Raw genomic sequence first — 27,687 nt, 5'->3', positions numbered from 1 at the left:
CGAACCCGGGTCTCTCCGGACCGCAGGCCGACGCTCTAACCGCTGAGCCAAACCGGGCAGGGCTCAACCATAATTTAAAAATAAATATTTTTAAAAAGAAAAATTGGGAGATACAAGAAAGTTGATTGTCATTAGAGTAACCATGTGATGATTTTTGGGTGCGCGTCCTTCCAGTCTCCTCCTTTTCCGAGCTGGGTTCTCCCGTCCGGGCGGCGCAGTCCTCGGCCCTGCTGCCCGCGCTCGTCGCGCCCGCTTTCCTGTTTCCGTTTCTGTTTCGCCGGCGCCGCGATCAGCCCGGCGGTCATCAGGGATCTGCGCGCGGCCGGGGAGGGGCTTCGGTCGGTGCCGTCCCGTTCCGTGAGGGCTGGGCGTCCCGGGCTTCCTCCTCTCCCGCCGGAGCAGCCGGAGCGCAGTCCACGCGGGAAACGCCGCACCGTCCCCGCGGCTGGAGTAAGTGCCCCTTCCCGAGGCGCCCGGGAGAAGGGCCGCGCCCGCGAGCCCCGGCCCCTGCTCGGCCTCCGCGGCTGCAAGGTGAGGGGCCCGCGCTCCCGGGACCCACGAGGAGCTGCGAGCTCGCGCCCCCGCCGGCGGGGAGGCGCCCGGCGCCGGCCCAGCCCCCAGGTGTGGCCCCGGCCGCCCGCGCCCTGCGGCGGGAGCGGAAGACGCGCGGGCCGGGCGCGCCCCGTCCTTCCTCCCGCGCCGGCGTCGGGCCGCCCTCGCCTGCGCCCCCGCCCGGCCCCCGTGGCCGGCCGTCGCCAGGGAGGCTTCCCGCCCGGCCGCCCGGCGCGCACGGGGCAGAGCGAGGCCCGCGCCCCCTGGTCCCCGCCCTTCGCGGGGCCCCGGCCTTCCGGGAGGAGGGTGTCTCCCCCTCGGTGTGGCGCTGGGCTGTGGGGCCGCCGCCGCCGCGATGCAGGGGCGCGGAGGGGAGAGTGGGGGGTGGGGTGAGGGGGGCTCGGACACCCCGCGCGCGTGGGTTAGACAGGAGGCCGTGTGGTCCGTGCCGGCAAGAATGGACGGTCTGGCCCCGGATCCGAACTCAGATGGAGGCGCAGACCTTGAAGTCTGTCTGGAGCACGGCCCAGCACCTGCGGTGGCCGGGGCCCCCGACCGGGACCTGTGAGCAGTGGTGGGCAGGCACGGGGATGACTCAGTGCCCCCGGAGACCCTGGCCCGGCTCCGAGACTCAGTAAGCAAGAGGCGGGCCGGGCCGGGCCAGGGTGGGCCGGGCGGACCAGCTTGAGGAGCACAGTTAAGGCCTCTGTGGAGTTGGCTTTGGGTTTGGGCCTGGCCCTGGTGCGATTGGATTGGCCTCACCTGGTGGGCCTGGGAGGGCTTGAGGAGTAGGTCGGGAGCCAGCACGGAGCCCTCCGCCCGTTCAGGCCTGCCTCATCCGGCCGCTTAGCCATCCCGCTGGGAAGGATGTGGTTTTTCCACATTCCATCGCCGCCCATCTGGGGCGCATGGCGGCTCTGCTTGGGGAGGACTCTCCTGGGCCCCAGTCTGTGCCATCTGGGGCTTGGGAGTCCGCTGGAAGTAACTTCCGGAAGAGTCAGGTCTCAGAGGTAGGAGGAAAGGGGGAGGGGAGTCATCTGGTTTGAAAGGTTAGGTGGACAGAGCTCTAGTGGAACGTCACTGGGAAGAGGACCCTTGCTGCCCAGACTGTGAGCTTTCCGGACTCTCCTGGGGGCAGGGGGTCTTAAGGAGAGGTGCAAGGCAGCGCCCACAGGAGGCCTTGTGTAGCACTTCATGGCTGGGGCTTACAGGACACATCTCATGGCTTCTTTGAGCACTCTGGGTGCTGTGCTGCGCCCAGCATGGAGGTTCAGGAGGGACAGGGTGCTGTCTCATGGGTATGGAGACAGACTGGTGACTGTAATACAATGTTGGGATGCAGGCCTTGGTGGTGTTTGGTGCAAAGAGCTATAGGATCATGGGGTGGGTCTCTGTTAGTTTCTGTTTGTTTGTTTGTTTGTTTGTTTTTCTCAATTACACCTTATAGTGAGTATTATTTTGTATTAGCTTCAGGTGCACAGCATAGTGGTTAGACGATCATAATCGGGAACTGGGACAAGAGGCTGTGGTGGTCAGTTTTCAAGGCCAAGCAGTCATCCTAATCCTACAGTGTTCCCCCTGATATTTGCAGTACTCACTGGCACCGTACACATTTATTACAATATTATTGACTATATTTCCTATGCTGTACTTTACATCTCCATGGCTACCAATTTGTACTTCTCAATCACTTCACTTTTATTTTTTATCTGTACCCGAGCACATTTTTTTTTCTTCATTTATCTTCAGACAGAGCGGGAGGGAGAGAGGAAAAGAGAGGGAGAGAACCATCGATGTGAGAGAGACCGATCAACTGGTTGCCACCCGCACGACCCCAACGGGGACCAGGGACAAACTGCAACCGAGGTACATGCCCTTAGTGGGAACCGAAACCTGGACTCTCTGGTCTGCGGGCTGATACTCTAACCGCTCAGCCAAACTGGCCAGGGCTCAATCACTTCACTTTTTTACCCAGTCTCCCAGGTTGCTGTTAGTTTTGTCTGAGGAGGTCAGGTTATCTGAGGTGGACTCTGAAGGATGAACAGGAGCTTGCCAGCTACAGAAGAAGGACATGTGCACTCAGGGCAGTGCCGAGAATGCTGGGAGAGGGTTGTCTCGCTGGAAAAGGGGTGTCTCCAGGTGAGAAGGGGCATTGCATATCTCATCTGAGGCCCTGACCAGGGCAGCTCACAGCCTTAGCCAGCCTGGGAGGCTCCTTGGAGGACCTGAAGGTTCCACCCATTGTAAATGAGGCGCCTGGACTCAGGAAGGATAGGGCATACGGCAGAAGGGTATTGACGCTGGAGCCTTCCAGGGCAGGAGTCTTTTTTTTTAATTTACTGTTTTATGATTTTGTATTTTTTTTTCAATCCTCACCCGAGGATATTTTTTCAAATATCTTCAGATAGAGGGGGGGGCGTCGACGTGAGAGAGACACATCGACTGGTTGCCTCCTGCAAGACCCCAACCAGGGTCGGGGACGAACCGCAGCCGAGGTACATGCCTTTGACCAGACTTGAACCCGAGACTCACTCTAACCGCTGAGCCAAACTGGCCAGGGCTGGGGCAGAAGTCTTGAAGGGTAGTGAATGACATTCTCTTTCTGTCTGGTGTAAGGTAGAGGAATCGGGAACTGGGACAAGAGGCTGTGGTGGTCAGTTTTCAAGGCCAAGCAGTCATCCTAATCCAGGACTGTGTGTATCCTGGTGGTGCCCAGGATGCTGGCTCTGGACTGTTGGCACATGAGAACCCTCACTCTAGAGTTGCGGCCACAGGAAGCGCTTCCTGTGATGACGCCTCACGTGACCATTTGCAGGCTGGGGCTGTGGAGGGCAGCGCAGGTCTGGAGTGCCCCCTGAGCCAGCTGCCCACCCCAGTGGGCCTCCCACGCACAGGATCTGATTAGCAGTACCTGGCTGGCCATCCCTAGAGGCCACATGTGTTCTTGCCCAAAGCCATTGACAGTTCCAAGAAGGACAGCTAGTTGAGGGTGAGGATGCTCAGCCATGTCTCACTGTGAGTCAGGTGCACTCAGAATTTTACATGGCGTTAATTAGCTCGTTAGGACGTCATGGTAATCAGACTAGGTGGTCCCTGTTCTTCAGGTGGGAAAACTGAGGCACGCAGAGGTTACTTGCCCAGGTTACAGCTGAGGGAGGGAGTCAGACCAGAGTTCCAGCTCCTACCGATTCTGCTCTGCCTGGATTCCTGGCCTCTCACCACCCCGTTCCCCAAATGGGGGCCACCCACCTTTGCACCCCATAGTGTTAGACGTTGAGGGTGAAGGGCAGAGAGGACCACGGTCTTCCGGGGATTCCCCCCCAGTGAAGATAGCTCCGCGAGGAGGCAGTAGTGATGTGCACAGGACAGTGGTGCTTCACAGAGCACTGTCACGGACCCTCTGGGCTGCCCGCCTGGGGGCCCAGCCCTCACCTCTGACCCAGTCCTCCCTTCCTCTTCCTGCCTGCATCTGTCAACATGGGGAAGTCTCAGGGCCAGGCAAACGTGATCATTGGGCTGGAGCCCCAAACAACTACTTTCGAAGGTTCTGCAAATCAAATTCTAGGGATTTTTGGTATTTGTGTCAAGGGTCCTAGAAGCCACCAAGGAAGTGGTCTGTTTTAAGTTACCCTCTCCCTTCGATATTCCTGTCAGTTTCGGTACCAGAGGTGGAGTGTTAAAGGGGAAAAGAGACCTTTGGAGTCATAAGCCAGTGTAAAAGGAGACCCCTCCCCGCAGGCCCACAGAAGGGTCGTCTGCCCTGGGGAAGGCGTGGGTGCCGGGAGGCTGTCTGCTGCCCGGGCTGCCTGGGCTGGATGGGAACCCCCACCTGGCAGGTAATAGTTTCTGCCCTGCTCATGGCTGTGCTGACCAGAGGGCAGCTCAGCATCCACCTTATGCTCACGCGGGACAAACCCCCTTCCCTCAGAAGGTGCTGGGTCCGTGGCTGGGGTTCCAGACGCGGCCGGGCGTCTGGCTAGCTGGTGTCCCCGTGCTTGTCCTGGGCGAACCCTTGGCCCACCAGTGATGTGTATTTGTGTCATGGGCATCTCCACATCTGTTCTTGGTTCAGCTTGCATAACCATATGTCTCATTTTAATTTTTATGCTCATCCTGTGAAGATGGAAGCACCCGTGGTGAGGTTCCTCACACACATGCTCATGTCGGACAAGTGTGTTCAGGGGCTGCCCCCTGGGCCCAGGACGGACCCTGTCGCAAGAGCTTCTGCTTGGAACCCCCCCCCACACACACACACACAAAGTGAAAGGAGACAGAGTGGCCATCATATGTTGGGCACTTCCCTGTTCCTTGTTTGACCCTGTGAAGCAGGCGGTGTCCGTTTTAGAGATGGAGAAAGCCGGTCAGGTGGCAGGTGCAGTGACCCCCACACACACCTGTCCACCTTCAGAGGGTCCCTCTGAGGTAGGAGTACATGGGCCGTTTAACATACTCCTTTGCCCTGGAGACTTAAGGAGTTGAGCTTTTTCGCTGGGGTTTAACCTGTTTCTCTAGGGAGAGCCCGCTGAAAGCAGAGCTCTGAGGACTGGAGTCTAGTCGGGCTGGGGCAGGGGAGGACAGGACAGGGTAGGCGTTCAGTGCCAGACGGGGCGGGGCGGGGGGGGGGGAGCAGGCAGGAGTGGGATGGGGGCGAGGCAGAGGGCACCTGGAGGCAGCAGCCTGTCCCTCCTGGGAGTGAGTGCAGACGGGCCTGCAGGGAGTATCTGGTTCCGGGAGAAGAGACCAGGCCAAGGCCGCAGCCAGGTGTGCCTCAGCTTTGGAGAGGGCCAGCCGGGCAGATGCTCAGGTCCGCAGCCCCTCAGCCTCAGCAAGTGCATTCCTGATAGAGGCCCTGCCGCCTGGGAAGGCAGACCTGTGTCATCAGGGCTGGGAAAGTCCTCCCCAGCCAGGCTTTCACCTCCTGGCAGCAGGAAGGAGGGGGCTGCTTGTGGGGTTCAGTTGGAACCTGAGCTTTGGCTGCTGGCTTCTAGTCGGGGAGGTCACCGCTTTGACTGTCCCCCTCTGGGCCCAGCTGCCTTTGTGCCTGTGGCAGCAGGGGGTTGGGGGTGGGGAGGGGTAGAGGGACCAGAGCCAGGCTCCTCCAGCCTGGAGACCTGGAAGGAAGGCAGGCCCTGCTAAGGAGGGGAGAGGCTGCCCTTGACCGGAGCCTCCCTGGGAGCCTTCTCAGCAGGGCTGCAGTGGGCTGGGAGGCTTGTGGGAGGCCCTGGGGCTGGGTGACAGCTCAGCCTCGAGGAAGATGGTCGCTTCTGCCCACCCTGCCTGCCCCAGCCTTGCGAGGGTCTCCATTCCTTCGTCACACCCGGTGTGGCTCACCTGTGGGACCGCCTGGCCCCCAGGCGGCCACTGCTTTTCAGAAAGCCTTGTTTTCTTCCTGGGGCGTCTCCTAGGAACCTTGGTCTCGTCCAACCTTCCAGACTGACCTGACTGCCCAGGGAGCTGAGTCAAGGACCTTTGTTGGTCCCAGCATCTTGTTGCAGTGACGATGACCAGTATGTAGAGTGATGGCACTGGCTGTCCTGTCACACTCAGCGGACAGCACGTGCTCCCTCTCGTAGGTGAGGAAACCAGGCTTCCTGCCAGGACTTGGGAGGCAGGAGGAACAGTGTTACCCACGAAGGCACTTCTGTCCGTGTTGGTGACTGTCCTTGCCCACCTGCGCCATCCCGCAGCCCGGCTGCCAGCTCAGGCCCAGGAGGCGGCTGGGGCTCCTGCTCGGCCCTGGCAATGCCCTTTTCTCCCCGACTAAGCTCTAAGAGGAGGACAGTTGTGTGGTGTTTGCAGGCGAGGCACTGATACAGGCAAAGGCCACCCTGACCCTGCTGGACTAGCCCCTGGGACACCTGTGTCCGTCCCTGCTAGCCCTCTAGCCCTACCCATTGGGCACAGTTCTTGTAGAAGAGCAGGTGAGGGAAGCAGGAGACTCAAGGTCATGGAGGCCGTGGCACCCCAGGATGATGGGCTCCTGAGGACCTGCTTGGGGCAGCAGAGCCGTGGGAGGAGACGGCCGGAGCCTCTGGTGGAGGTCCCTGCGCCTTTCTCCCGCCTCCCCTGGGCCAGCGCTTTCTTTTTATCGAAATATTTGCCATATCATAAAATGCACCCATTTAAAGTGGATTTTAATATATTCACAGTTGTGCAACCATTACCACATTCTAATTTTAGAACATTTCAGCACTCCCAGGAGAAGCCTGCACACTTCTCAGTCCCTCCCGTCCCTCTCCCGCAGCTCTGCAGCCACCATCTGTGTTCTGTCCCTGGACTTGCCTCTTGCGGGGAGTTCGTGTAAACGGAGTCATACTGGCCTTTTGGGACTGTTTTTTTCCCCCACTGATTCCCCCTCTCCCTCCCTCCCTGCCCTGTCCCCAGCTTTGTTGTCCATGTCCACTGTTCATAGATACATGCATATAAGTTCTGTGGTTTATCTCTCCCCCACCACCCCCTCTTCTGGGGATTGTCAGTCTGCACCCCACTTCCACGTCTCTGGGACTACCCCATTCCTCAAACTGTTATGTTCATTATATTCTACAAATAAGTGAGATCATATGATACTTGTCTTTCTCTGGCTTGTTTTGCTTAGGATAATACTTTCCAGGTCCCTCCATGTCATCTCAAAGGATAAGAGATCTTTCTTTCTTACAGCTGCATAGTACTCCATTGTGTATATGTACCATGGCTTGTTTTATCCATTCCTCTACTGATGGACACTTGGGCTGTTTCCAGATCTTAGCTATTGTAAATGGTGCTGCTATGAACATGGGGGTACATATATTCTTTCTGATTGGTGTTTCAGGCTTCTTAGGGTATATTCCTAGAAGTGGGATCACTGGGTCAAATGGGAGTTCAGTGTTTAATTTTTTGAGGTAACACCGTATTGTTTTCCATAGTGGCTGCACCAGTCTGCATTCCCACCAACAGTGTGCTAGAGTCCCCTTTTCTCCACACCCTCGCCAACACTTGTTTGATGATTTGTTGATGGCGGCCATTCTGACAGGTGTGAGGTGGTACCTCATTGTTGTTTTAATTTGCATCTCTCTGATGATTAGTGATGTTGAGCGTTTCTTCATATGTCTGTTGGCCATTTGTATGTCCTGTTTGGAGAGGTGTCTATTTAGGTCCTCTGCCCATTTTTTTAACTGGGTTTTTTGTCTTCCTTTTGTTGAGTTGTATGAGCACTCTATATATATTGGAAATTAACCCCTATCTGATATATCATTGGCAATTATGCTCTCCCATACAGTGGGTTGCCTTTCCATTTTGATGATTGTATCTTTTGCTGTGCAGAAGCTTTTGAGTTTGATATAGTCCCATGTGTTCATTTTTTCCTTTGTTTCTGTTGCCTTAGGTGATGTATCAGTGAAAATTCTGTTGCGTTTGATGTCTGAAATTGTGTTGCCTACAGTTTCTTCTAGGATTTTTATGGATTCACAAGTCACATTTAAGTCTTTTATCCATTTTGAGTTTATTCTTGTGTATGGTGTAAGTTGATGGTCTAGTTTCATTCTTTTGCATGTCGCTGTTCAATTTTCCCAACACCATTTATTGAAGAGGCTGTCTTTACTCCACTGTATGCTCTTGCCACCTTTGTCAAATATTAATTGAGCATGTTGCCTTGGGTCCATTTCTGGGTTCTCTGTTCTGTTCCACTGGTCTATATGCCTGTTCTTGTGCCAGTACCAGGCTGTTTTGATTACAGTGGCTTTGTAGTATAACCTGAAATCTGGTAATGTGATCCCTCCTACTTTGTTCTTCTTTTTCAAGATTGTTGTGGCTATTCGAGGTCTTTTTTGATTCCATATGAACTTTTGAAGTATTTGTTCTAGTTCTGTGAGGTATGTCATTGGTATTTTGATGGGGATTGCATTGAATCTGTAGATTGCTTTCGATAGTATGGACATTTTAATGATGTTAATTCTTCCAATCCATGAACAAGGTATGTGCTTTCACTTTTTTTTTTTATCCTCACCCGAGGACATTTTTCCATTTTTTTGTTCAGATAGAGCGGGAGGGAGAGAGAGGAAGAGAGAGAGAGAAACATCGACGTGAAAGGGACACATCGAGTGGCTGCCACCCGCACAACCGACCAGGGCCGGGGACAAACTGCAACCGAGGTACATGCCCTTAGCGGGAACCGAACCTGGGTCTCTCTGGACCGCAGGCCGACGCTCTAACCGCTGAGCCAAACCGGCCAGGGTGCTTCCACTTTTTTATATCTTCCTCTATTTCTTCTTTCAATGTCCTGTAGTTTTCTGTGAATAGGTCCTTTATTTCTTTGGTTAAGTTTATTCCTAGGTATCTTAATTTTTTTGCTGCGATTGTAAATGGGATTGTTTTTTCAGTTTCTCTTTCTGTGAGTTCATCATTGGTGTATAAGAATGCCATCGATTTCTTGGAGTTAATTTTGTATCCTGCTACTTTGCCAAATTCATTTATTAAGTCTAATAAATTTTTGATGGAGTCTTTGGGGTTTTCTATGTATAGTATCATGTCATCTGCGAATGACAGTTTCACTTCCTCCTTTCCGATTTGGATCCCTTTTATTTTTTTCTTCCTGTCTCATTGCTGTGGCTAAGACTTCCAGTACTATGTTAAATAAGAATGGCGAAAGTGGGCATCCTTGTCTTGTTCCTGTTCTTAAGGGAAATGCTTTTAATTTTTGTCCATTGAGTATGATGTTGGCTGTAGGTCTTTCATATATGGCCTTTATTATGTCAAGAAATGATCCCTCTATTCCCAGATATCTGAGCTTTTTTATCAGAAATGGATGCTGGATTTTGTTGAATGCTTTTTCAGCGTCTATTGCTATGATCATATGATTTTTATCTTTCATTTTGTTTGTGTGGTGTGTCACATTTATTGATTTGTGAATATTGTACCAGCCTCACATCCCTGGGATGAATCCCACTTGGTCATGGTGAATAATTTTTTTGATGTATTGCTGGATTTGATTTGCTAGTATTTTGTTCAGGATTTTGGCATCTACGTTCATCAGGGATATTGGTCTGTAGTTTTCTTTCTTTGTAGTGTCTTTTCCTGGTTTTGGAATTAGAATTATGCTGGCCTCATAAAATGAGTTTGGAAATCTCCCTTCTTGAATTTTTTGAAATAGTTTGAGGAGAATGGGTATTAGTTCTTTGAATGTTCGGTAAAATTCCCTGGTGAAGCGGTCCGGGCCTGGGCTTTTGTTTGCTGGGAGAGTCTTGATTACATCTTCAAGTTCTTTTGTTGTAATTGGTCTGTTCAAATTTTCTATCTCTTACCGATTCAGTTTTGGGAGACTACGTGTGTCTAGAAATTTGTCCATTTCGCTTAGATTGTCGAATTTGTTGTTGTATAATTGTTCATAATATTTGTTCACTCCATTGACTTTCAAATAGAGTGGGAGGGAAGGAGAGTAGGGAGCAAGGGGGAGAGAGAGAGAAAGAAACATCAATGTGAGAGAGACACATTATTTGGTTGCGTCCTGCACAACCCTGACCAGGGCCGGGGATCGAATTGCAACTGAAGTATGTGCCATTGACTGGAATTGAACCCACGACTCTTTGGTCCATGGACCAATGCTCTAACCACTGAGCAAGTTAGCTAGGACATTTTTGCCTACTTTTTAATTGGGTCATCTTTTTATTATTATTTTTAATCCTCACATGAGGATGAAGATAAAATATATAGATTTTAGGGAGAGAGGAAGGGAAAAAGAGAGAGAGAGAGAGAGAGAGAAGCATCAGTACGAGAGAGAAATATTAATTGGTTGCCCATACATACCCTGACCAGGGATCAAACCTGCAACATAGGTATGTGCTCTGACCAGGAATTGAACTCACAACCTTTTGATGTGTGGGATGATGCTCCAACCAACTGAGCCACTCGGCCAGGGCAGTTGGGTTATCTTTTTGTTGTTGAGTTATAAGAATTCTTTATATTTCTGAATATAGATCCCTTGTTGGATAAATTATTTGCAGATATTTTCTCTCATTCTGTGTATTGTGTTTTAAATTTTTTCTTTTAATCCTCACCCGATGACATTTTTCCATTTTTTTGTTCAGGTAGAGTAGGAGGGAGAGAGAGAGAGAGAGGAACATCAATGTGAAAGGGACACATTGAGTGGCTGCCACCTGCATAACCCAACCAGGGCTTGGGACAAACTGCAACCGAGGTACATGCCCTTGGCGGGAACCGAACCCGGGTTTCTCTGGACCACAGGCCGATGCTCTAACCGCTCAGCAACCAGCCGGGGCTTAACTTTCTTGATATCTTTTGAAGCACAAAAGTTTTAATGGTTAAGAAATCCAATTTATGTATTTTTTTCTTATATCACTTTTTAAAAAATATGTTTTTATTGATTTTTTTTAGAGAGAAAGGAAGCTCCAAAGAGAGAGAGAGAAATATCAATGTGAGAGAGAAACATCCATCAGCTGCCTCCTGCACGGCCCCTACTGGCGATCAAGCCCGCAACCCGGCATGTGCCCTGACCGGGAATTGAACCGGGACCTCTCAGTCCATGGGACGATGCTCAATCCACTGAGCCACACCAGCTGGGCTATATCATTTCTTTTGATGTCATGTCTAAGGAATAATTGCCCAACCTAAGGTCATGAAGTTTTATTCTGTGTTCTAAGGGTTTTTATGATCTGTTTTGAGTTAATTTTTGTGTATTATGTGAGGTAGGGCCCAAATTTATACTTTTGCTGTGGATAGCCAGTTGTCCCAACACATCTGTTGAAAAGACTATTCTTTATCCCTGTATTGGTCACTTTGTCAAAGATCAGTTAACCATAAACGTTAGGGTTTGCACGTGGACTGTCATTTTCGTTCTGTGGGTATGTATGTCTGTCTTTATCAAAAGCGCACTGTCTTAACTTGTAGCTCAGTAATAAGTCTTGAAATCAGGAAGTGTGAATTCACCAATTTGTTATTCTTCAAGATTGGCTATTCTTGTGTTTCCCTGAATTTATATATGAATTTTAGGAACCATTTGTCACTCTCTGCAAAAAAGCCAGGTGGGACTTTGAGAGGAATCCCATTGAATATATAGATCAGTTTGCAGTGTGTTCCAGATTAACAATATTGTCTTCCAGTTCATAAGCGTGGAGTGGCTTTTCATTTATTTCATCCTTACTTTTTTTCAGTTTACAAGTTTCATGCTTTTGTTAAATGTATTCCTAAGTATTTTATTTTCCTCATTATTATAAAGGTACTTGTTTTCTTAATTTCATTTCTGGATTGTTTATTGCTACAGTATAGAATTTCGATTGAACTTACAAATACTTGTAACCTGCAGCCTTGCTGAACTCATGTATTAGTTTCAGTAGTTTTTTAGTGGATTCCTTGGGCTTTTCTCTACATTAAGTTATGTCAAATCACCTTTTTTGATTGATTGATTGGTTTTAAAAGAGAGGAAGGTGAAGAGAGAGAGAGAAGAAAAAGAGAAACATGGATTTGTTGTTCCACTTATTTATGCCTTCATTGGTTGATTCTGTGCGTGCCTGACTGGGGATCACACCTGCAGCCTTGGTGTATCAGGACGACACACCCGACACACACACATAGCACCTGGCCAGCTCCTCGAGTTGTTTGTCTTGACTCGTCCTCAGATAGAGTGAAGGCAGGCAGAGACAGTCTGATAGATTATCCTGGTCTGTAGCTGGAATATCTCTGGTGTCTGTCGAGGCAGGTCTGGAGATTCTCTGTGCATGACTGCTGAGGAGATTTCTCTGCAGTCTGCGTCGGTGCCCCCTTTTGCCTGCGTGGCCTTGGGAAACAAGCAGTTCTAGTTTTCAGAGGAATGGGAGAAAAACTGGCACTACAGTTTGGAGAGTCAAAGGCAGATATTGGAGAAAACTAAAAGAATTCAGGGTCCAGTCCCACTTATAGGTAGGAACAAAAACCTCAAAGACCATGAGCAACGCTATAATTGAATAGCCACAAAGATGTATTACTGTCCTGGGAGGTGTGGCTCAGTGCACTGAGCATCATCCCATGGACTGAGAGGTCCCAGTTCGATTCCCGGTCAGGGTACATGCCCGGGTTGCAGGCTCGATCCCCAGTGGGGGGTGTGCAGAAGGCAGCCAATGGATGTTTCTTTCTCACATTGATGTTTCTGTGTGTCTAAAAAAAAAAAAATCGATAACACATTCGAAAAATAAATAAATAAAATAATGATTGATAGAAATGTAGTTATTGTTTTCTAATTGTTTTTGTAGGTCTTCTCTGTTCTTTTTTTTATTCTCTTGCTCTCTTCTATTGAATGTTGATGACTTTCTATAGAGTGGTGTTTTGATTCCTTTCCCTATATTTCTTGTAGATTTTGCTTTATGGTTATCATGAGTTTCAGATATACCACACTATGTTTATAGCAGTCTATTTTAAGTTGATGGTCACTTGAGTTCAAACACATTCTAATCACTACCATTTTTACTTAGTCCCCCACAGTTGTTTTTGTTGTTATTTTTTACTTCTTTCGTGTGTTTGTGTGTGTCCCTAATGTAGTGTTATAGTTACACTGCTCTTCCTACTTTTGCCTTGTAACCTTTGTACTGGCTTTAGTGTTGCTTGATCCACTCTTTGTATTATGTTTGCCTTTGTTAGTGGGTTTTTTCCTTTGTGATATTTTCTTATTCATATGTTTAATTCTTTTCTTCTTCTTAAAAAATTCCTGCCCTGCCCTGGCCAGTTCGGCTCAGCAGTTAGAGCAAAGACCAGTGAGTCACGGGTTTGATTCCAGCCAAGGGCACGTACTTTCCTTGTGGTTCCTCTTGGGCCCTAGTGGAGGTCGTGTGAGAGGCGGCCAGTTGATGTGTCCCTCTCACGTCGATGTTTCTCTCCCTCTCCCCCTCTCTCCTACTTAATCTGAAGATAAATGGAAAAAATATCCTCGGGTGAGGATTTTAAAAAAAGTCTCTCCCTGGTTTGTCTCAGTGGTTAGAGCATTGGCCTGCGGACCAAAGCATCTCAGGTTCAATTCCAGGTCGAGGGCATGTACCTGGGTTGCAGGTTTGATCCTGGGCCCTGGTTGGGGTTATGTGGGAGGCAACCAATCTATGTGTCTCTCTCACATCGATGTTTCTCTCTCTCTCCCTCCCTCCCTTTCCCCCTTCCACTCTATCTAAAAATCAATGGGAAAATATCCTCAGGTGAGGATTAACAACAACAAAATAGACCCTTTAACATTTCTTGTAATACTGGTTTGGTGGGGATGAAATCCTTCAGCTTTCTCTTGTCTGGGGAGCTCTTTATCTGCCCTTCATTCTAAATGATAGCTTTGCTGAGTAGAGAAGTTTTGGTTATAGGTCCTTGCTTTTCATCACTTTGAATATTTTGTACTCATCCCTTCTGGCCTGCAAAGTTTCTGTTGGGAAATCAGCTGACAGTCTTATGGGAGCTCCTTTGCAGTTACCTAACTGCCTTTTTCTTGCTGCTTTTAAGATTCTCTCTTTGCTTTTAACCTTTGGTATTTTTTTTATCCTCACCTGAGGACATTTTTGCATTTATCTTCAGATAGAGTGGGAGGGAGAGAAGGGGGAAGAGAGAGAGAGAAACATCAATGTGAGAGAGACACATCAAATGATTGCCACCCACACGACACTGGCCGGGGCCGGGGCCGGGGCCAAACTGCAACCGAGGTACGTGCCCCTAGCAGGAACTGAACCCAATACTCTCCAGTCTGCAGGCCGACACGCAAATCGCTGAGCCAAACTGGCCAGGGCACCTTTGGTATTTTATTTATTTATTTATTTTTTATCTTCACCCGAGGACATTTTGGCATTTATCTTCAGACAGAGTGGGAAGGCGAGAGGTGGGAAGAGAGAGAGAGAAACATTGACATGCGAGAGACACATTGAGTGGTTGCCACCCTCACAACCCCAACCAAGGCTGGGGACAAACTGCAACCGAGGTACATGCCCCTAGCGCGAACCAAACCCGGGACCCCACAGGCCGACGCTCTAACCGCTGAGCCAAACCGTCCAGGGCACCTTTGGCATTTTAATTATGATGTGTCTTGGTGTGGGCCTCTTTGGGTTCATCTTGTTTGGGACTCTCTGTGCTTCCTGGGCTTGTATGTGTGTTTCCTTCACCAGGTTAGGGAAGTTTTCAGTCATTATTTCTTCAGATAGGTTCTCAATCTCTTCTCTCTCTTCTCTTTCTGGTACCTCTGTAATGTGAATGTTATACTTGATGTTGTCCCAGAGGTCCCTTAAACTGTCTTCATTTTTAAATTTCTTTTTTTTGCTGTTCTGATTGGGTATTTTATGCTACCTTGTCTTCCTAATCACCGATCTGATCTGCTTCATCTAATCTGCTTCGTCTAACCTATCAAATGTATTTTTCATTTCAGTTATTCTTCATTTCTTACTGGTTCTTTTTTGTGTCTTTTACCTCTTTGTTGAAGTTCTCACTGAGATTATCTACTCTTCCCCTAAGTTCACTGAGCATCCTTATAACCAGTGTTTTGAATTCTGAATCTAGTAGATTGCTTGCCTCCATTTTGTTTAGTTCTTCTTTTGGAGTTTTGTTCAGTTTTTTATTCTGAGAAATGTTTCTTGTCTTCTTACTCGGCTGCCTCCCTGTGTTTGTTTCTATGTACAGTGATACCTCGGTTCTCGAACATAATTCGTTCCAGGAGGACGGTCGAGAACCAAATTGTTCGAGAACCGAAGCAATGAAACCCAATAGGAAATAATGGAAACTGGATTAATTCGTTCCAAGCCCCAGAAAATGCCTATTTACTGGCCTAATTTGTATATAATATGTAGAAAAACATAAGTCTCAACAAGAAATAAAAGTGTACAGTATGTCTAAGGGTTAAATTCAGTGTAAAGCGTGACTCTCTCCACAAAGCGTGACACTCTCTCTGCACTCACACTGATGACGCGAGCAAGGCGCGCTGGGCCGAATGAACGCCATTCGGCTCAACTCGGCTCATCTCGGAAGTTCGAGTTCCAAATATTTGTTCGGATTCCAAGACAAAAGTTTCTCGAATCTCCTGGTCGAATACCGATTTGGTCGAAATCCGAGGCGTTCGAGAACCGAGGTATCACTGTATTAGGTAGATCTGCTATGTCTCCTGGTCCTGGCAGGGTGACCGTGGATAGTAAGTATCCTGTGGGGCTCAATGGCACCTTCTTCCTGTTTACCTGAGCCAGGTGCTCCAGGTGTGTCCCCTGTGTGGGTTGTTTGTGCCCTTTTGTTGTAGTTGAACCTTGATTGCTGTTGCGACATCATGGAGGGATTGAGGCTCAGGCTGACTGGCTCTGAGTACTGACCATGGCTACAGTGGACAAGCTGTTGTGCATGGCCTGGCTCCATAGAGTGGGATCCACTTTACAGAGTTCTGGTGCCAGCTGAGTTCATCCTGTGGGTATGTCATTTGTAGCACTAACTGGGTGATGCTCTGGTGTGATCTGAAGCTGGCCATCAGGTGTTTGGTTCTGAGGCCTCTTGGGAAGGGCTCCAGTGCAAGCCATGGTCAGCTGCTGCCCGTGTGGCACCTGGGGCCGCCTGATAGGAGTGAGAACAGATTCTTTTTGAACTTATACAAATAACCATATTGCCGTGTAAATAACGTTCAGTGAGAGTTTCTGAATTCTGCTGCGATCAAGTCAGGAGAAAAAGAGAAATGTTTCTGTTTTGCTGTAAAAGGTGTAATTTGTCCTGGCCGGTTTGGCTCAGCGGTTGGAGAGTCCCAGGTTTGGCCCCCGCTAGGGGCATGTAAAAAAAAAAAAAAAAAAAGTGTAGTTTACCAAATTGCTCTAAATCGGCAATTTTCATCCTGTGCGCCACAAGAACTTTAAAAACATGCAGTACCTGACTACTTAATCAGAGGCACTGTCTTCTTTTCCCTTAGATTGTCAAATAAAAAAATGACGGCAAAAAACAATAAATGTTTCATCAACATTTCCGTAAAAATAAAAGGAAAAAGAAAAAAATGACAGCCTGGCTGGTGTGACTCAGTAGATTGAGCACTGTCCCATGAACTGAGAGGTCCTGGTTTGATTCCCGGTCAGGGCACATGCCCGGGGTTGCAGGCTCGATCCCTAGTGGGGGGCGTGCAGGGGGCAGCTGAATGATGTTTCTCTTTCACATCAATGTTTCTTTCTCTCTCTCCCTTCCTCTCTCTAAAAGAAAGTCAATAAAAACATTTAAAAAACAGAAAAGAATCCCTTTAAAGCATGACAGCAGCCACACAACAGCCATTGGTGTGAGAAGGTCAAGGTTATACCTAGTTTTTTCTGTTGTTTGTTCTGTCAGATTGGCAAAAAATGTCTTTCTAGGTGTGCCACAGAATTCCAGTGATTGCTAGTCGGTGTGCATGAGATGGGAAAGGTGGACTGTTGCCGCCCTGTCATAGCTACCTTAAGAGGGAAGAAATCACTTTCTTATATCCTGAGAACAAAAAAAGTAACAAACCAGCCATGTTTCAAACAAAAAATCACAGACATTGTAATCATGCTCCTGAGTTCACTCAGCCTGTGTAATGAAAACTTGTTCTGCTTGAACCCAGTTTCCATTGTTCTCTGCGCCCTGCTGGTGCCTGAGGGCGGTGGTCGGGGACAGCTCCAGGAAGGTGTGACGTGCGATCACCAGGGATCGCGGAAGGTGCACTCCAAGTGGTCGTCCACTTTCTAGCTGCCGCCGTGCGGCGTGGGCCTGCAGCAGGCGGCTCTGCGCCCGGAACACGGGCGTGGAGCGGAACCTGCTGCCGCGCGTGGGGCAGCTGGCGCCCGGCCGGGGCGGGAAGAAACGGGCAGCTGGCCGCCTTGGCTTTCCCACAGTCCGGGTCCGTGTGTAATGTACAGCCGGGTCCTACCCGTGTCCGCTCCGTGACGGAGGCCAGGGGCCGCAGCTGGCCGCCGGGAAAGCCTGCTTGGTAGGCCCGGCCTCGGGGCAGGCAGTGCGGCCTCGGGGCAGGCAGTGCGGCCTCCGGGCAGGCAGTGCGGCCTCGGGGCAGGCAGTGCGGCCTCCGGGCAGGCAGTGCGGCCTCCGGGCAGGCAGTGCGGCCTCCGGGCAGGCAGTGCGGCCTCGGGGCAGGCAGTGCGGCGCCGGGGCAGGCAGTGCGGCCTCCGGGGCAGGCAGTGCGGCGCCGGGGCAGGCAGTGCGGCGCCGGGGCAGGCAGTGCGGCCTCCGGGGCAGGCAGTGCGGCGCCGGGGCAGGCAGTGCGGCCTCCGGGCAGGCAGTGCGGCCTCGGGGCAGGCAGTGCGGCGCCGGAGCAGGCAGTGCGGCCTCCGGGCAGGCAGTGCGGCCTCGGGGCAGGCAGTGCGGCCTCGGGGCAGGCAGTGCGGCCTCGGGGCAGGCAGTGCGGCCTCGGGGCAGGCAGTGCGGCGCCGGAACAGGCAGTGCGGCCTCCGGGGCAGGCAGTGCGGCGCCGGGGCAGGCAGGGCGGCGCCGGGGCAGCAGTGCGGCCTCCGGGGCAGGCAGTGCGGCGCCGGGGCAGGCAGCAAGTGCGGGCCTCCGGGGAAGGCAGTGCTGGCCTCCGGGGGCCGGCATGTGCCGGTCCGGGCAGGCATGTGCGGCTCGGCCGGGCAGGAAGTGGGGGCCTCCGGGGCAGGCAGTGGGGCCTCGGGGCAGGCAGTGCGGCTCCGGGGCAGGCAGTGCGGCCTCCGGGGCAGGCAGTGCGGCCTCCGGGCAGGCAGTGCGGCCTCGGGGCAGGCAGTGCGGCCTCGGGGCAGGCAGTGCGGCCTCGGGGCAGGCAGTGCGGCGCCGGAACAGGCCGCCCCGGACAGCGTCCTCGCAGCCCAGAGGTTCATATTAAAACTTGTTTTTAAAATCCTTCTAACAGATTATTCAATCTTATCCAGCCTGATCACACAGAAAGCTTCATTCTCAAGATTTCTTTTTCATAAACTTTTTACAACTTTTTGGTCCCTTTTCATTTGTCTCATGTTCTCTTTATCCATTCAGAAATAACGGGGCAAAATCCCTTCATGGTCCTTAACAGAAACACACTTCCAGACCTCTGTCCTTCTCTGAGATGCCAAGACAGGGCGTACTCTTCCTGCGCCCACAGCTGTCTTCCCTAGTACAGCTTTTTGTAGCTTTGATTACAGATATTAGAATTCTGAAACTTTAATTTCTGGTGAAAACTAAGAAACAAGCAGTTGTGAATCATACACCAGTATTTTTTAGGTTGATAACCTTATGAACATGTTCCATAGTTTATAGAAATCATGCTTTTTCATAGTACAGTCTTTTACTGTGGCACACAACATGATTACTAGCAGATCCAATTAAGTTTTTCAGTTTCTCTGCAATAAGAACACAAAGGTAGATAACCTATGTTCAGTAATTTATGTTTCATTATCTTATTGTATTTGGAAATGATATAAATATTCAGTGATGATCCATCATTTAGCTAGCAAAACTAACGTTTCAAGTTATCAAAGAGATTTAGGAAATCATTTCTAAGTACACATCAAATATAATTATTGGTAAAGAGTTCACCTAATAAAAACCTATTTATTGTACTTACATTTATTGAATTTACTTGCTCTTAATTATGTTTAGATTACGTACAAAAATTACATTAGGCCAAGTTACTTATCATGCTGAAAATTTTGTAACAGAGATAACATGAACTTATTTATTTTTAACCCAGGTAAAATTAAAGTTTTGTATTTAATTTTGATAATTCTAAAGACATGAATGTTTTAACCAAACCAAATTCAAATCAGCTTTAATATAAAATATTTTCCCATTTCACATGATCCTGAAAAGCACTGGGTTAGATTCTATTATATTTTTGAGAATTTTAATACAAGCATTTATTTGTTTAAGCCAATTAAATAGACCTCTTTTACAAATTATCAATACCATCGGGGGTAGAATATACCACACAACACTCAGGAACATACAGACAGATGCAAACAGATTTCCTAGGCTTTTTTCCCCTTTGTTTTAAAATTACTACCATGAGACGAGTAATAAGTTTATCCACTCAGATGTTCAAGGCCCTTTCCTTTTTTTTTTTTATCCTCACCTGAGGACATTTTCCCATTTTTTGTTCAGATGGGGGGGGGGGACATCGACGTGAAAGGGACACATCGAGTGGTTGCCACCCACATGACCCAACCAGGGCCGGTGACACACTGCAACTGAGGTACGTGCTCTTAGCGGGAACCGAACCTGGGTCTCTCTGGACTGCAGGCCGACGCTCTAACCGCTGAGCCAAACTGGCCAGGGCTGGAGGCCCTTGATTTTAAGGACACTTTTTTAAAATCCTCACCTGAGGATATTTTTCCATTGATTTTTTAGATAGGGAGGAAGGGAGGGACAGAGAGAAACATCCATGTGAGAGAGATGCATCCTGCACAACCCTGACCGAGGTACATGCCCTTTAGGAATTGAACCCGCAATATTTTTGGTCTGTGGACTGACGCTCTACCACTGAGCCAAACCGGCCAGGGTTTATGAAGGGTATCTTAATGACTAATCGTTATAACACTATGAGAGGTCTCTCAAATATTTTCTTGCTCTCTTTTCAATTTAGAAGTTTTTCCCATTCAAAAGATCCATCCTCTGGCCTTGATGAGTAGGATCTTAATAGCAGTTCAAACTAATAAGAACTACAGATGTAAGAAGCGTTCCCAAAGGAGAGTGCAGGAGACGCAACCCTCACAAAGGGAAGCAGCTCCTGAGTTCAAAACAGGCCGGAGCAGTGAATCGGTGTGTGCCTCTCTTTGCAATGGGTGTTGGATTCCCTAGGCCTGGGTCCACAGGACCCCCACTACCTGCCAGGTGCACGTGGGCCCCCGACTGGTGGACAGCAGGGATGAGGCGCCCTGTTTTTCCCAGCCTTGGGAAGAAATGGGCAGACACTGGAAACCCCCCTGAGAGCTTTGCATGGCCAGACGGAGAGCTGGGTGCACCCCAGCCGGCACCCTCTGGATGGTGGGGCCCAGAGAGAAAGTATGCTCACTGGTCATAAAGACCAAGGTCTGCTGACATACAGCAAAATGAAAGGACAGACACCAGACAGAGTGGGGCTGTCTTCCTCCAGACGGACAGAGTGGGCCGGCCCCCACCCCAGACGGACAGAGTGGGCTGGCCCTCCCCCAGACGGACAGGGTGGGCCAGCCCCCCCCCCCAGACAGACAGAGAGTAGGTGGCCCCCACAGAGAGACAGACAGAGTGGGCCGGCCCCCCAGACAGAGTAGGTGGCCTCCCACAGACAGAGTAGGTGGCCCCCCACAGACAGTAGGCGGCCCCCCCAGACAGACAGAGTGGGCTGGCCCCCACAGACAGATAGAGTGGGCTGGCTCCCCCAGACAGACAAAGTGGGCTGCCTCCCCCCAGACAGAGAATAGGCGGCCCCCACAGACAGAGTGGGCCGGCCCCCCCAGACAGACAGAGTGGGCTGGCCCCCCCCAGACAGAGTGGGCTGGCTCCCCCAGAGTGGGCTGGCTCCCCCAGACAGACAGAGTGGGCTGGCCCCCCCCCCCCAGACAGACAGAGAGCAGGCGGCCCCCACAAAGTGGCACCCCTCCCTGGGAGACTGACGGGGGAGGCTCACTGAGCCCAGTGGAGGTACTGCAAGGAAAGGGAGGGGGGTATTCGGGATCTTTCCAGGAAAGTGGTAGGACTCCTGACAAGAACCTGCTGGCTGTTCTGTGTCCTTAAATGGGGTTTCCATTTGTTTCTGATGTTGGAAGTGCAGGGCGTGTTGTGTAGAATGTGGATGTTACCACGAGCGTATGATGAGGCTGGGGGTCACCGTGCGGTGAAATGAGTGCCGTGTTGATTGGGCTGTTCTGCTGGTTCTAAGCCATAAATCTGTTGGGGTGGGTTTTACTATTTCCTTGTCAGTCCCTGGAGCCCTGCCTCAGAATAAGAGAGGTGAGAGACTGAATGTACAAATGGACAACGGCAGGACCATATTTAATAACAGAACTTGAACCCACAACTTGCAGCAACCTGCCCCCAAAACCAAGACCCTTATTTATGATAACCAGCCCAGGAAGGCAGACCTTTGTCTTTGGTGTCAGTCTTGGAAGCTAAAAATAATTTCTGTAACCCTCAGCCCCAAATGGCCAGGACTTGGTTAATAACTAACAGCTTCCCCATGTTTTGTACCTGCTTCCAACGTCAGACCACCCAAAGAAAGCCACACGCACTCCCCTGACCAGTCACAGGGTGCCCTGCTCGTAGTCCGCCACCTCCAGCGACCCAGGCCACCAGCCTCCTAGGGGTACACCTGAAGCCGCCTTTCGTCAACGCGAAGCTCTTCCCTCCTGGGTCTGCCTGCGGATTGCTTCCAAGTGCATCTGAGTGAATAGCTCTTGCCCGTGTAGTTGGGCTTCCTTTATCCCCACAGAGGAATTCACTCACGTTCTAATCCCAGCAAGTGGAATCTGGTGGAATTGCTTAGATTTGGTGTCTGAGCTTCAGGTTAGCAAATAATAGAGATGCTGAAAGTCCAGTCTGAGATCCCTTATGAAAACTCATGGTAGAAGTTGATTGGCCCCAGTAGTTTCAATACTGCCTGGCTCTGCACATGCAGAAACACTAGGAGGCTCGATGGTGATGAACGGCACCAGGCCCGTCCTGAGAGCACCCCTTGTTTCCTGGGTCAGAAAGTAATCTCCGAGATCCTCGTCCGTGGTCAGGGAGAGCTGTGAGACATTTGAAATACCTCCCTCCCCAAAACCTAAAAAATAACTGCATATTCAGACAGCACCCTTTTAGGTTTGCTTTGTTGTCTTTGAGTTATTTTACATCTGTGAGTTGCAGAAAACATACGAATGCAAACGGTTTGTCCATAGAAATGCACATGATTCTGCCTAGTGACCTGCTTGTGGACATGTCCAGTTTTACCTCTGTTTGTAAATTATTTTATTCCTTCTCATGGTTTTAACATCTTACTGTTTCCGCATTAAATAGTGAGTTAAATAAAATATTTAATACATACATGTTCATTTAATTAGGGGGAGAAAAGGGAATCTGCCTTTGTGACAGGCACCTCTCATAGACACCAGAGAGGGCAGCCCCTGAATCAGAGGGAACGGGCTGTCCCCAACCTTGATCCTTGTCTTCTCTCTTTTTTTTTAATCCTCATCCAAGGACATTTTTTCATTTTTGTTCAGATAGAGTGGGAGAGAGAGAGAGAGAGAGAAACATTGACGTGAAAGGGACACATCGAGTGGCTGCCTCCAGCACAACCCAACCAGGGCCGGGGACAAACCGCAGCTGACGCACGTGCCCTTAGTAGGAACCGAACCCGGGTCTCTCTGGACTGCAGGCCAACGCTCTAACCGCTGAGCCAAACCGGCCAGGGCCCTTGTCTTCTCATACAAATGAATTTATAGGAGAGACCTAAAAGGTTTGAGCAGCGGGAGGTCACACCCACAACCAAGGCCAGTGTGGAGCAGAATGGCTTTACTGCACACGCCTGGTCAGGCGGCCGAGCCGAGGAGAGCTCAGCACCAGCTCCTTTGGTTCCCTGGCTTATATAGACACAAACTGCAGAAACTACAGAAAACTGCACTCCTGGCGCCGCTTTTTGGTGCTGGGGCTAATACAAGTCTCAGAGGTAAGGAGTCTGCTCTAGCACAGGTCAGGGCCATCCTTAATCTCCTTCTTTTTTATGGTCCCTCCAAGTTTCCCAAGGCCACCATTAACCCCTTGTCTTCATGGTTCCTCTGGGCGTTAGTCCCAGGGTTTTTAGAAAACTTCCCGGGTGTTTACGTGCAGGAATCACTGGTCAGAATGGAGTTTAATTTTGTTAAAACATTATTAACCCTTTGAAGACCTTGATTACATTGTATAGTGTATTTATTAAAACATTAAGGCAAGTGAATTTATTAAAACATTAAAGGATGTACATTGGCTAATGAAGCAAAGCAAACAAACCTGTACATCTGGCTCATGAAGCGCAGACGGGCTCTCAGCTCATCTGAGAGCAAGTGGGGTGGCGGGTTTCTGCCTTATATACTCTCCTGTCTGTAAGATTTTTTAAAAGTTCCTTTGGCCCTGGCCAGTTTGGCTCAGTTAGAGTGTCGGCCTGTAGACCAAAGAGTCGTGGATTTGATTCCAGCCCAGGGCACATACCTTGGTTGTGGTTCGTCCCTGGCCCTGGTTGGGTGGTGCTGGAGGCAACCAATCGATGTGTCCCTCTCACATTGATGTTTCTCTCTCTCTGCCTTCCTCTCTCCCTCCCACTCTGTCTGAAGCTAAATGAATTAAAAATAAAATAAAAAATAAAGTTTCTTTGCTCTAGATATTCTTTAGCTTAACTCTAAAAGCCTCCCTTTTTCTTTGTTATGATTTCCTCATAATTTATGGGAGGCACCTAGCAAGTAAATCCCAACTCTTGGCTTTTTAGTTTATCCTTTTCCTCCTCCTTCCTGCTGTTGTAACAACTTCAGGGTTATCTGCACAAAGTGGTCTCCGATTCCTCCTCCTAGACCCCACCCCACCCCTTCCCCACCCCTCCCCCTCCCCCACCCCTCCCTCTCTCCCCCACCCCTCCCCCTCCTTTCCTGCATTCTTCTGTGAGAGGAGAGGTTTTAACCTTGTTCTCAACATAAGGCCCTGCTACAGGCAGTCTGCAAAGCTGTTTGGCTTTGTGTCATTTCCTGCCTCAGTTTCCCTATTCCTCCTGCCCTGAAATCTTTCTCCTAACACCTTCTCCAAACTCATTATTTTTCTGAGAAGTACACTGTGGACCAAACCTAAATTAATCTGGAAGCTTCACTACTGACCGAGTTTTATTCAAGGATTTTAACATTTGCAATTCATGGAGTATTACCAGGTAACACCGAGTGTTCCAAAGAAAAAAAATTGAGGTTTCTTACAGCAAAAAGTACATTCTAGGGAAGAATCTGTCAACACAAGAAACATTCAGACCTGGGAAGAATTTTGTGAGTTTATTTGAGCCAAAACTATCAACAATTTCCTGAAAGTAAAACCTCAATGGACTGAGATAATGCTCCAGAGAAGGGCAGTTTTGCACCTTATTTTACACATTACGGTCAAAGAGGAGATTGGGTTACATGAGATACACTGGTGACAGATCAGGGAGGTGAGAGAAAGCACAGTGGCAGTGGGGGTGGGGGGCCCTCTGGGATTGGATGAGAAGCAGGTGGGGACAGGACAGTGACCAGTGAATGATTTACATGAAGGTAATAACAGTGAGGGGATTTGTGCGCTGAGCCCTGGTGTTCTGGTTGTGTCCTGAGGGTCTGGAAAAAGGAGAGTTACCCTGACCTTCCAAAGGTCTGTTATAGATGCAAACAGTAAGGCTTAATGAAGGTGAAAACTGACCTTTGTCAGGGAAGAAACTGGCCTAGGACATGACTCCCCACCACAAACTACTTTTAGTTAAAGTTTTAATTTCAGACTGTCCTTTGTGGTTACATTGGGTCTTTTGGGTTTATAAGGCCGCCACGCAGGCCTCCCTGAGCTTGTCCAGTTTAATATATGTCCCCTTTTCGTCCACACAGCTTAGCTTCGGGATTGGTGCAAGATGGTGATCTTGCAGATGTCCAGTGGTCTGACGTGTGAACGTTCTTTTGTTGGTTGTTCAGAGGGTTATCTGTAGGATTGGTACATCTCCAGGCCTCAGGGCACAACTGGGAAGTTCAAAAGGTTAAGTCCTCAGGCTCAAGTACAAAATCTGTTCCTGACACTAGTGCCTGAGCTGCCACTGAGGACCCAGCAGCCTCCCCCCTGAGCCCCTCACCTCCCGACGCCCCCCATCCCCGTTTCCCCCACCGCTGGAGACCTCTGCCCGCCAGAACCTCTGCTTGTGCAGGTGTGGGACCAATTAGCCTTCTCCCTGCCGGAGACCTCTGCCCGCCAGAATCTCCGTGCCTGGATTTCTGCTGGTGCGGGTGTGGGGCCAAGTAGCCTTCTCCCCACCGGAGACCTCTGTGCCAGAACCTCTGTGCCAGAACCTCTGTGCCTGGACCTCTGCTGGTGCGGGTGTGGGGCCAAGTAGCCTTCTCCCTGCCGGAGACCTCTGTGCCAGAACCTCTGTGCCAGAACCTCTGCCTGGACCTCTGCTGGTGCGGGTGTGGGGCCAAGTAGCCTTCTCCCCGCCGGAGACCTCTGTGCCAGAACCTCTGTGCCTGGACCTCTGTGCCTGGACCTCTGCTGGTGCGGGTGTGGGGCCAAGTAGCCTTCTCCCCGCCGGAGACCTCTGTGCCAGAACCTCTGTGCCAGAACCTCTGTGCCTGGACCTCTGCTGGTTCGGGTGTGGGGCCGAGCAGCCTTCTCCCTCCCTCCAGGTTCTCCGTGGGGTCTAATCAGATAGGTGGCAGGGGAGAGCTTGTGGTTCGAGGTGTGGGCAGGCAAATGGCCAATTCAGAAGTGACTAAGGAACATCAGGCTTATGTAAAGAAAAGGGGTGGGGTTGGGGATCTCCAAAGGGAAGGGCTGCACAGCTGTGGGGTACTGGGGTCCATGACGGCAGCCCCTAGGAGCTGGGGTCTTGTCCTTATGTGGGTCCATGGCAGGAAGCTTTGTCCTCAGTGGGTTTTGGGGTCTTGGTTGGTAGGTTTGGGTGGGGGTTGGGCCTACAGGAATTTGGATGTGTGATCGGGGCTTCTTCGGTTCCTGTGTCCGGTGGCATTTCCTGTTGGCCATTTCTCCTGAGGTGGGAAGTTTGGTCCTTGTTCTCCTGGGGCGGGGAGGCCTGCAAAATGGCCCTTAGGAATTACAGTGCCTTCTAAGTCCTAACAATAGATTTGAGACAGATAAGAGAAAATACCCCACTTTAATACATATGTATGGCCCTGGCCGGTTTGGCTCAGCGGTTAGAGCGTCGGCCTGTGGTCCGGAGAGACCCGGGTTCGGTTCCCGCTAAGGGCACGTACCTTGGTTGCAGTTTGTCCCCGGCCCTGGTTGGGTCGTGTGGGTGGCAACCACTCGATGTGTCGCTTTCACGTCGATGTTTCTCTCTCTCTCTCTCCCACTCACTCTATCTGAACAAAATATCGAAAAATGTCCTCGGGTGAGGACAAAAAAAAAAAAAAAAAAAATACATATGTATGTATGGGAACATACACGAGAGTCAGAGACCCCACATGCACGAGAAGTTCAGAGATAGAAGGGGACTGAGCCCTGGCCAGTGTGCTCAGCGGTTAGAGCGTCGGCCTGCAGACCAAAGAGTCGTGGGTTTGATTCCTGTAAAGGGCACATATCTCGGTTTCGGTTCGGTCCCCAGCCCTGGTCGGGGTCGTGTGGGAGGCAGTCAGTCGGTGTGTCTCTCTCATGTCGATGTTTCTCTCTCTTTCTCGCTCTCAAAAAATAAAAGTAAAAAATAAATTAAAAACACTTGTTTTCAGAAACAAACAACATTTATTCGTCATGTTTCAGCCCGTTCTGGTTGAAGTGATTCTGGTGGCTTGGCTGTGGCGGCTGCGTCCCTCTGCTGAGTGCCCGGGGCACGCGGTGGGTGAATGTAGGCTCACAGTTCTTCGTCCGAGCGATACGACTGAATAGTAATACAAGAAACTGTGTCACGTACTCACGACTGCAAAGGCCCTTTTTCCCCACCCTGTATATAAAAACAACTGTATCTGCATAGACAGAGACACGGCTATACAAGGAGGTATAAATATATATATATATTATATGCGGTTTTTCTTGTCACACAGTAGGCACTATGGATATTTGATGGCTGCATCAATGACCGGGTTCTTATAGCAGCACATACTTTTAAAATAGTGCTTATATTTATTATTATTATTATATATTTTTTGGTAAATAAGTGTCACTGAAGCAGGGACCCGGGGGTCGTTTTTACCATCCTTCTCGCCCCAAACGCAGTGCCTGCTTGTTGAACCAGCCCAGAATGTTTGGTGGCTGATCGGGCCGCACTCAGGGTCGCGGGCTGGCTCCAGCGCCTGAGCCCCCCTGCGCGTGCGTGCGGAGGCTGTGCTGGGCCAAGGGAGTCTTGCTCCTGAAGACCAGTCTATTCTTTGTTACCTGCTGTGTATTTGGGAACCATACGAATTTGCCAGATTTGACTGGTTTTGCTCTACACAATGACCTCTGCATTTGGTGCGACCTAATATTATGTGTGAAGACACACATACACAGGCAGATACATTGTATTTTTTTTTAATCTTCACCCGAGGACTTTTTTTTCCATTTTTGTTCAGATAGAGTGGGAGGGAGAGAGAGAGA

The 27,687-nt window shown here is 50.0% G+C and overlaps 2 protein-coding genes across 8 annotated transcripts in view; one reads left to right on the top strand and one right to left on the bottom strand.

Annotated features, from left to right (window-relative positions):
* The first annotated feature begins 356 nt into the window (after positions 1-356).
* Positions 357-27,687, top strand: part of BID (BH3 interacting domain death agonist) — a 41,728-nt gene continuing 14,397 nt past the window's right edge. The window contains exon 1 of one of the 7 annotated variants that reach the window (XM_036253152.1): positions 357-450. Coding sequence is in view for 4 of the 7 variants with exons in the window: in XM_036253146.1 (XP_036109039.1) it covers positions 1,041-1,186 (146 nt within the window). In the remaining 3 variants the exon portion in view is untranslated. Of the gene's footprint in view, positions 451-986; positions 1,187-1,356; positions 1,563-2,473; positions 2,692-22,127; positions 22,134-27,687 lie in introns of those variants that run through there. The other 6 variants (XM_036253151.1, XM_036253146.1, XM_036253147.1 and 3 more) reach the window with 6 other exon arrangements.
* Positions 26,951-27,687, bottom strand: part of BCL2L13 (BCL2 like 13) — a 147,696-nt gene continuing 146,959 nt past the window's right edge. Inside the window, exon 8 of the mRNA XM_036253139.1 lies at positions 26,951-26,992. Coding sequence (XP_036109032.1) covers positions 26,966-26,992 — 27 coding nt within the window. The 3' untranslated portion in view covers positions 26,951-26,965. The remainder of the gene's footprint in view (positions 26,993-27,687) is intronic.

The sequence above is a fragment of the Molossus molossus genome, unplaced genomic scaffold, assembly GCF_014108415.1.
Source record: "Molossus molossus isolate mMolMol1 unplaced genomic scaffold, mMolMol1.p scaffold_m16_p_10, whole genome shotgun sequence".
Lineage (NCBI taxonomy): Eukaryota > Metazoa > Chordata > Mammalia > Chiroptera > Molossidae > Molossus > Molossus molossus.
The sequence above is the reverse complement of the archived record's forward strand: the minus strand, read 5'-3'. Positions and strand labels throughout refer to the sequence as shown.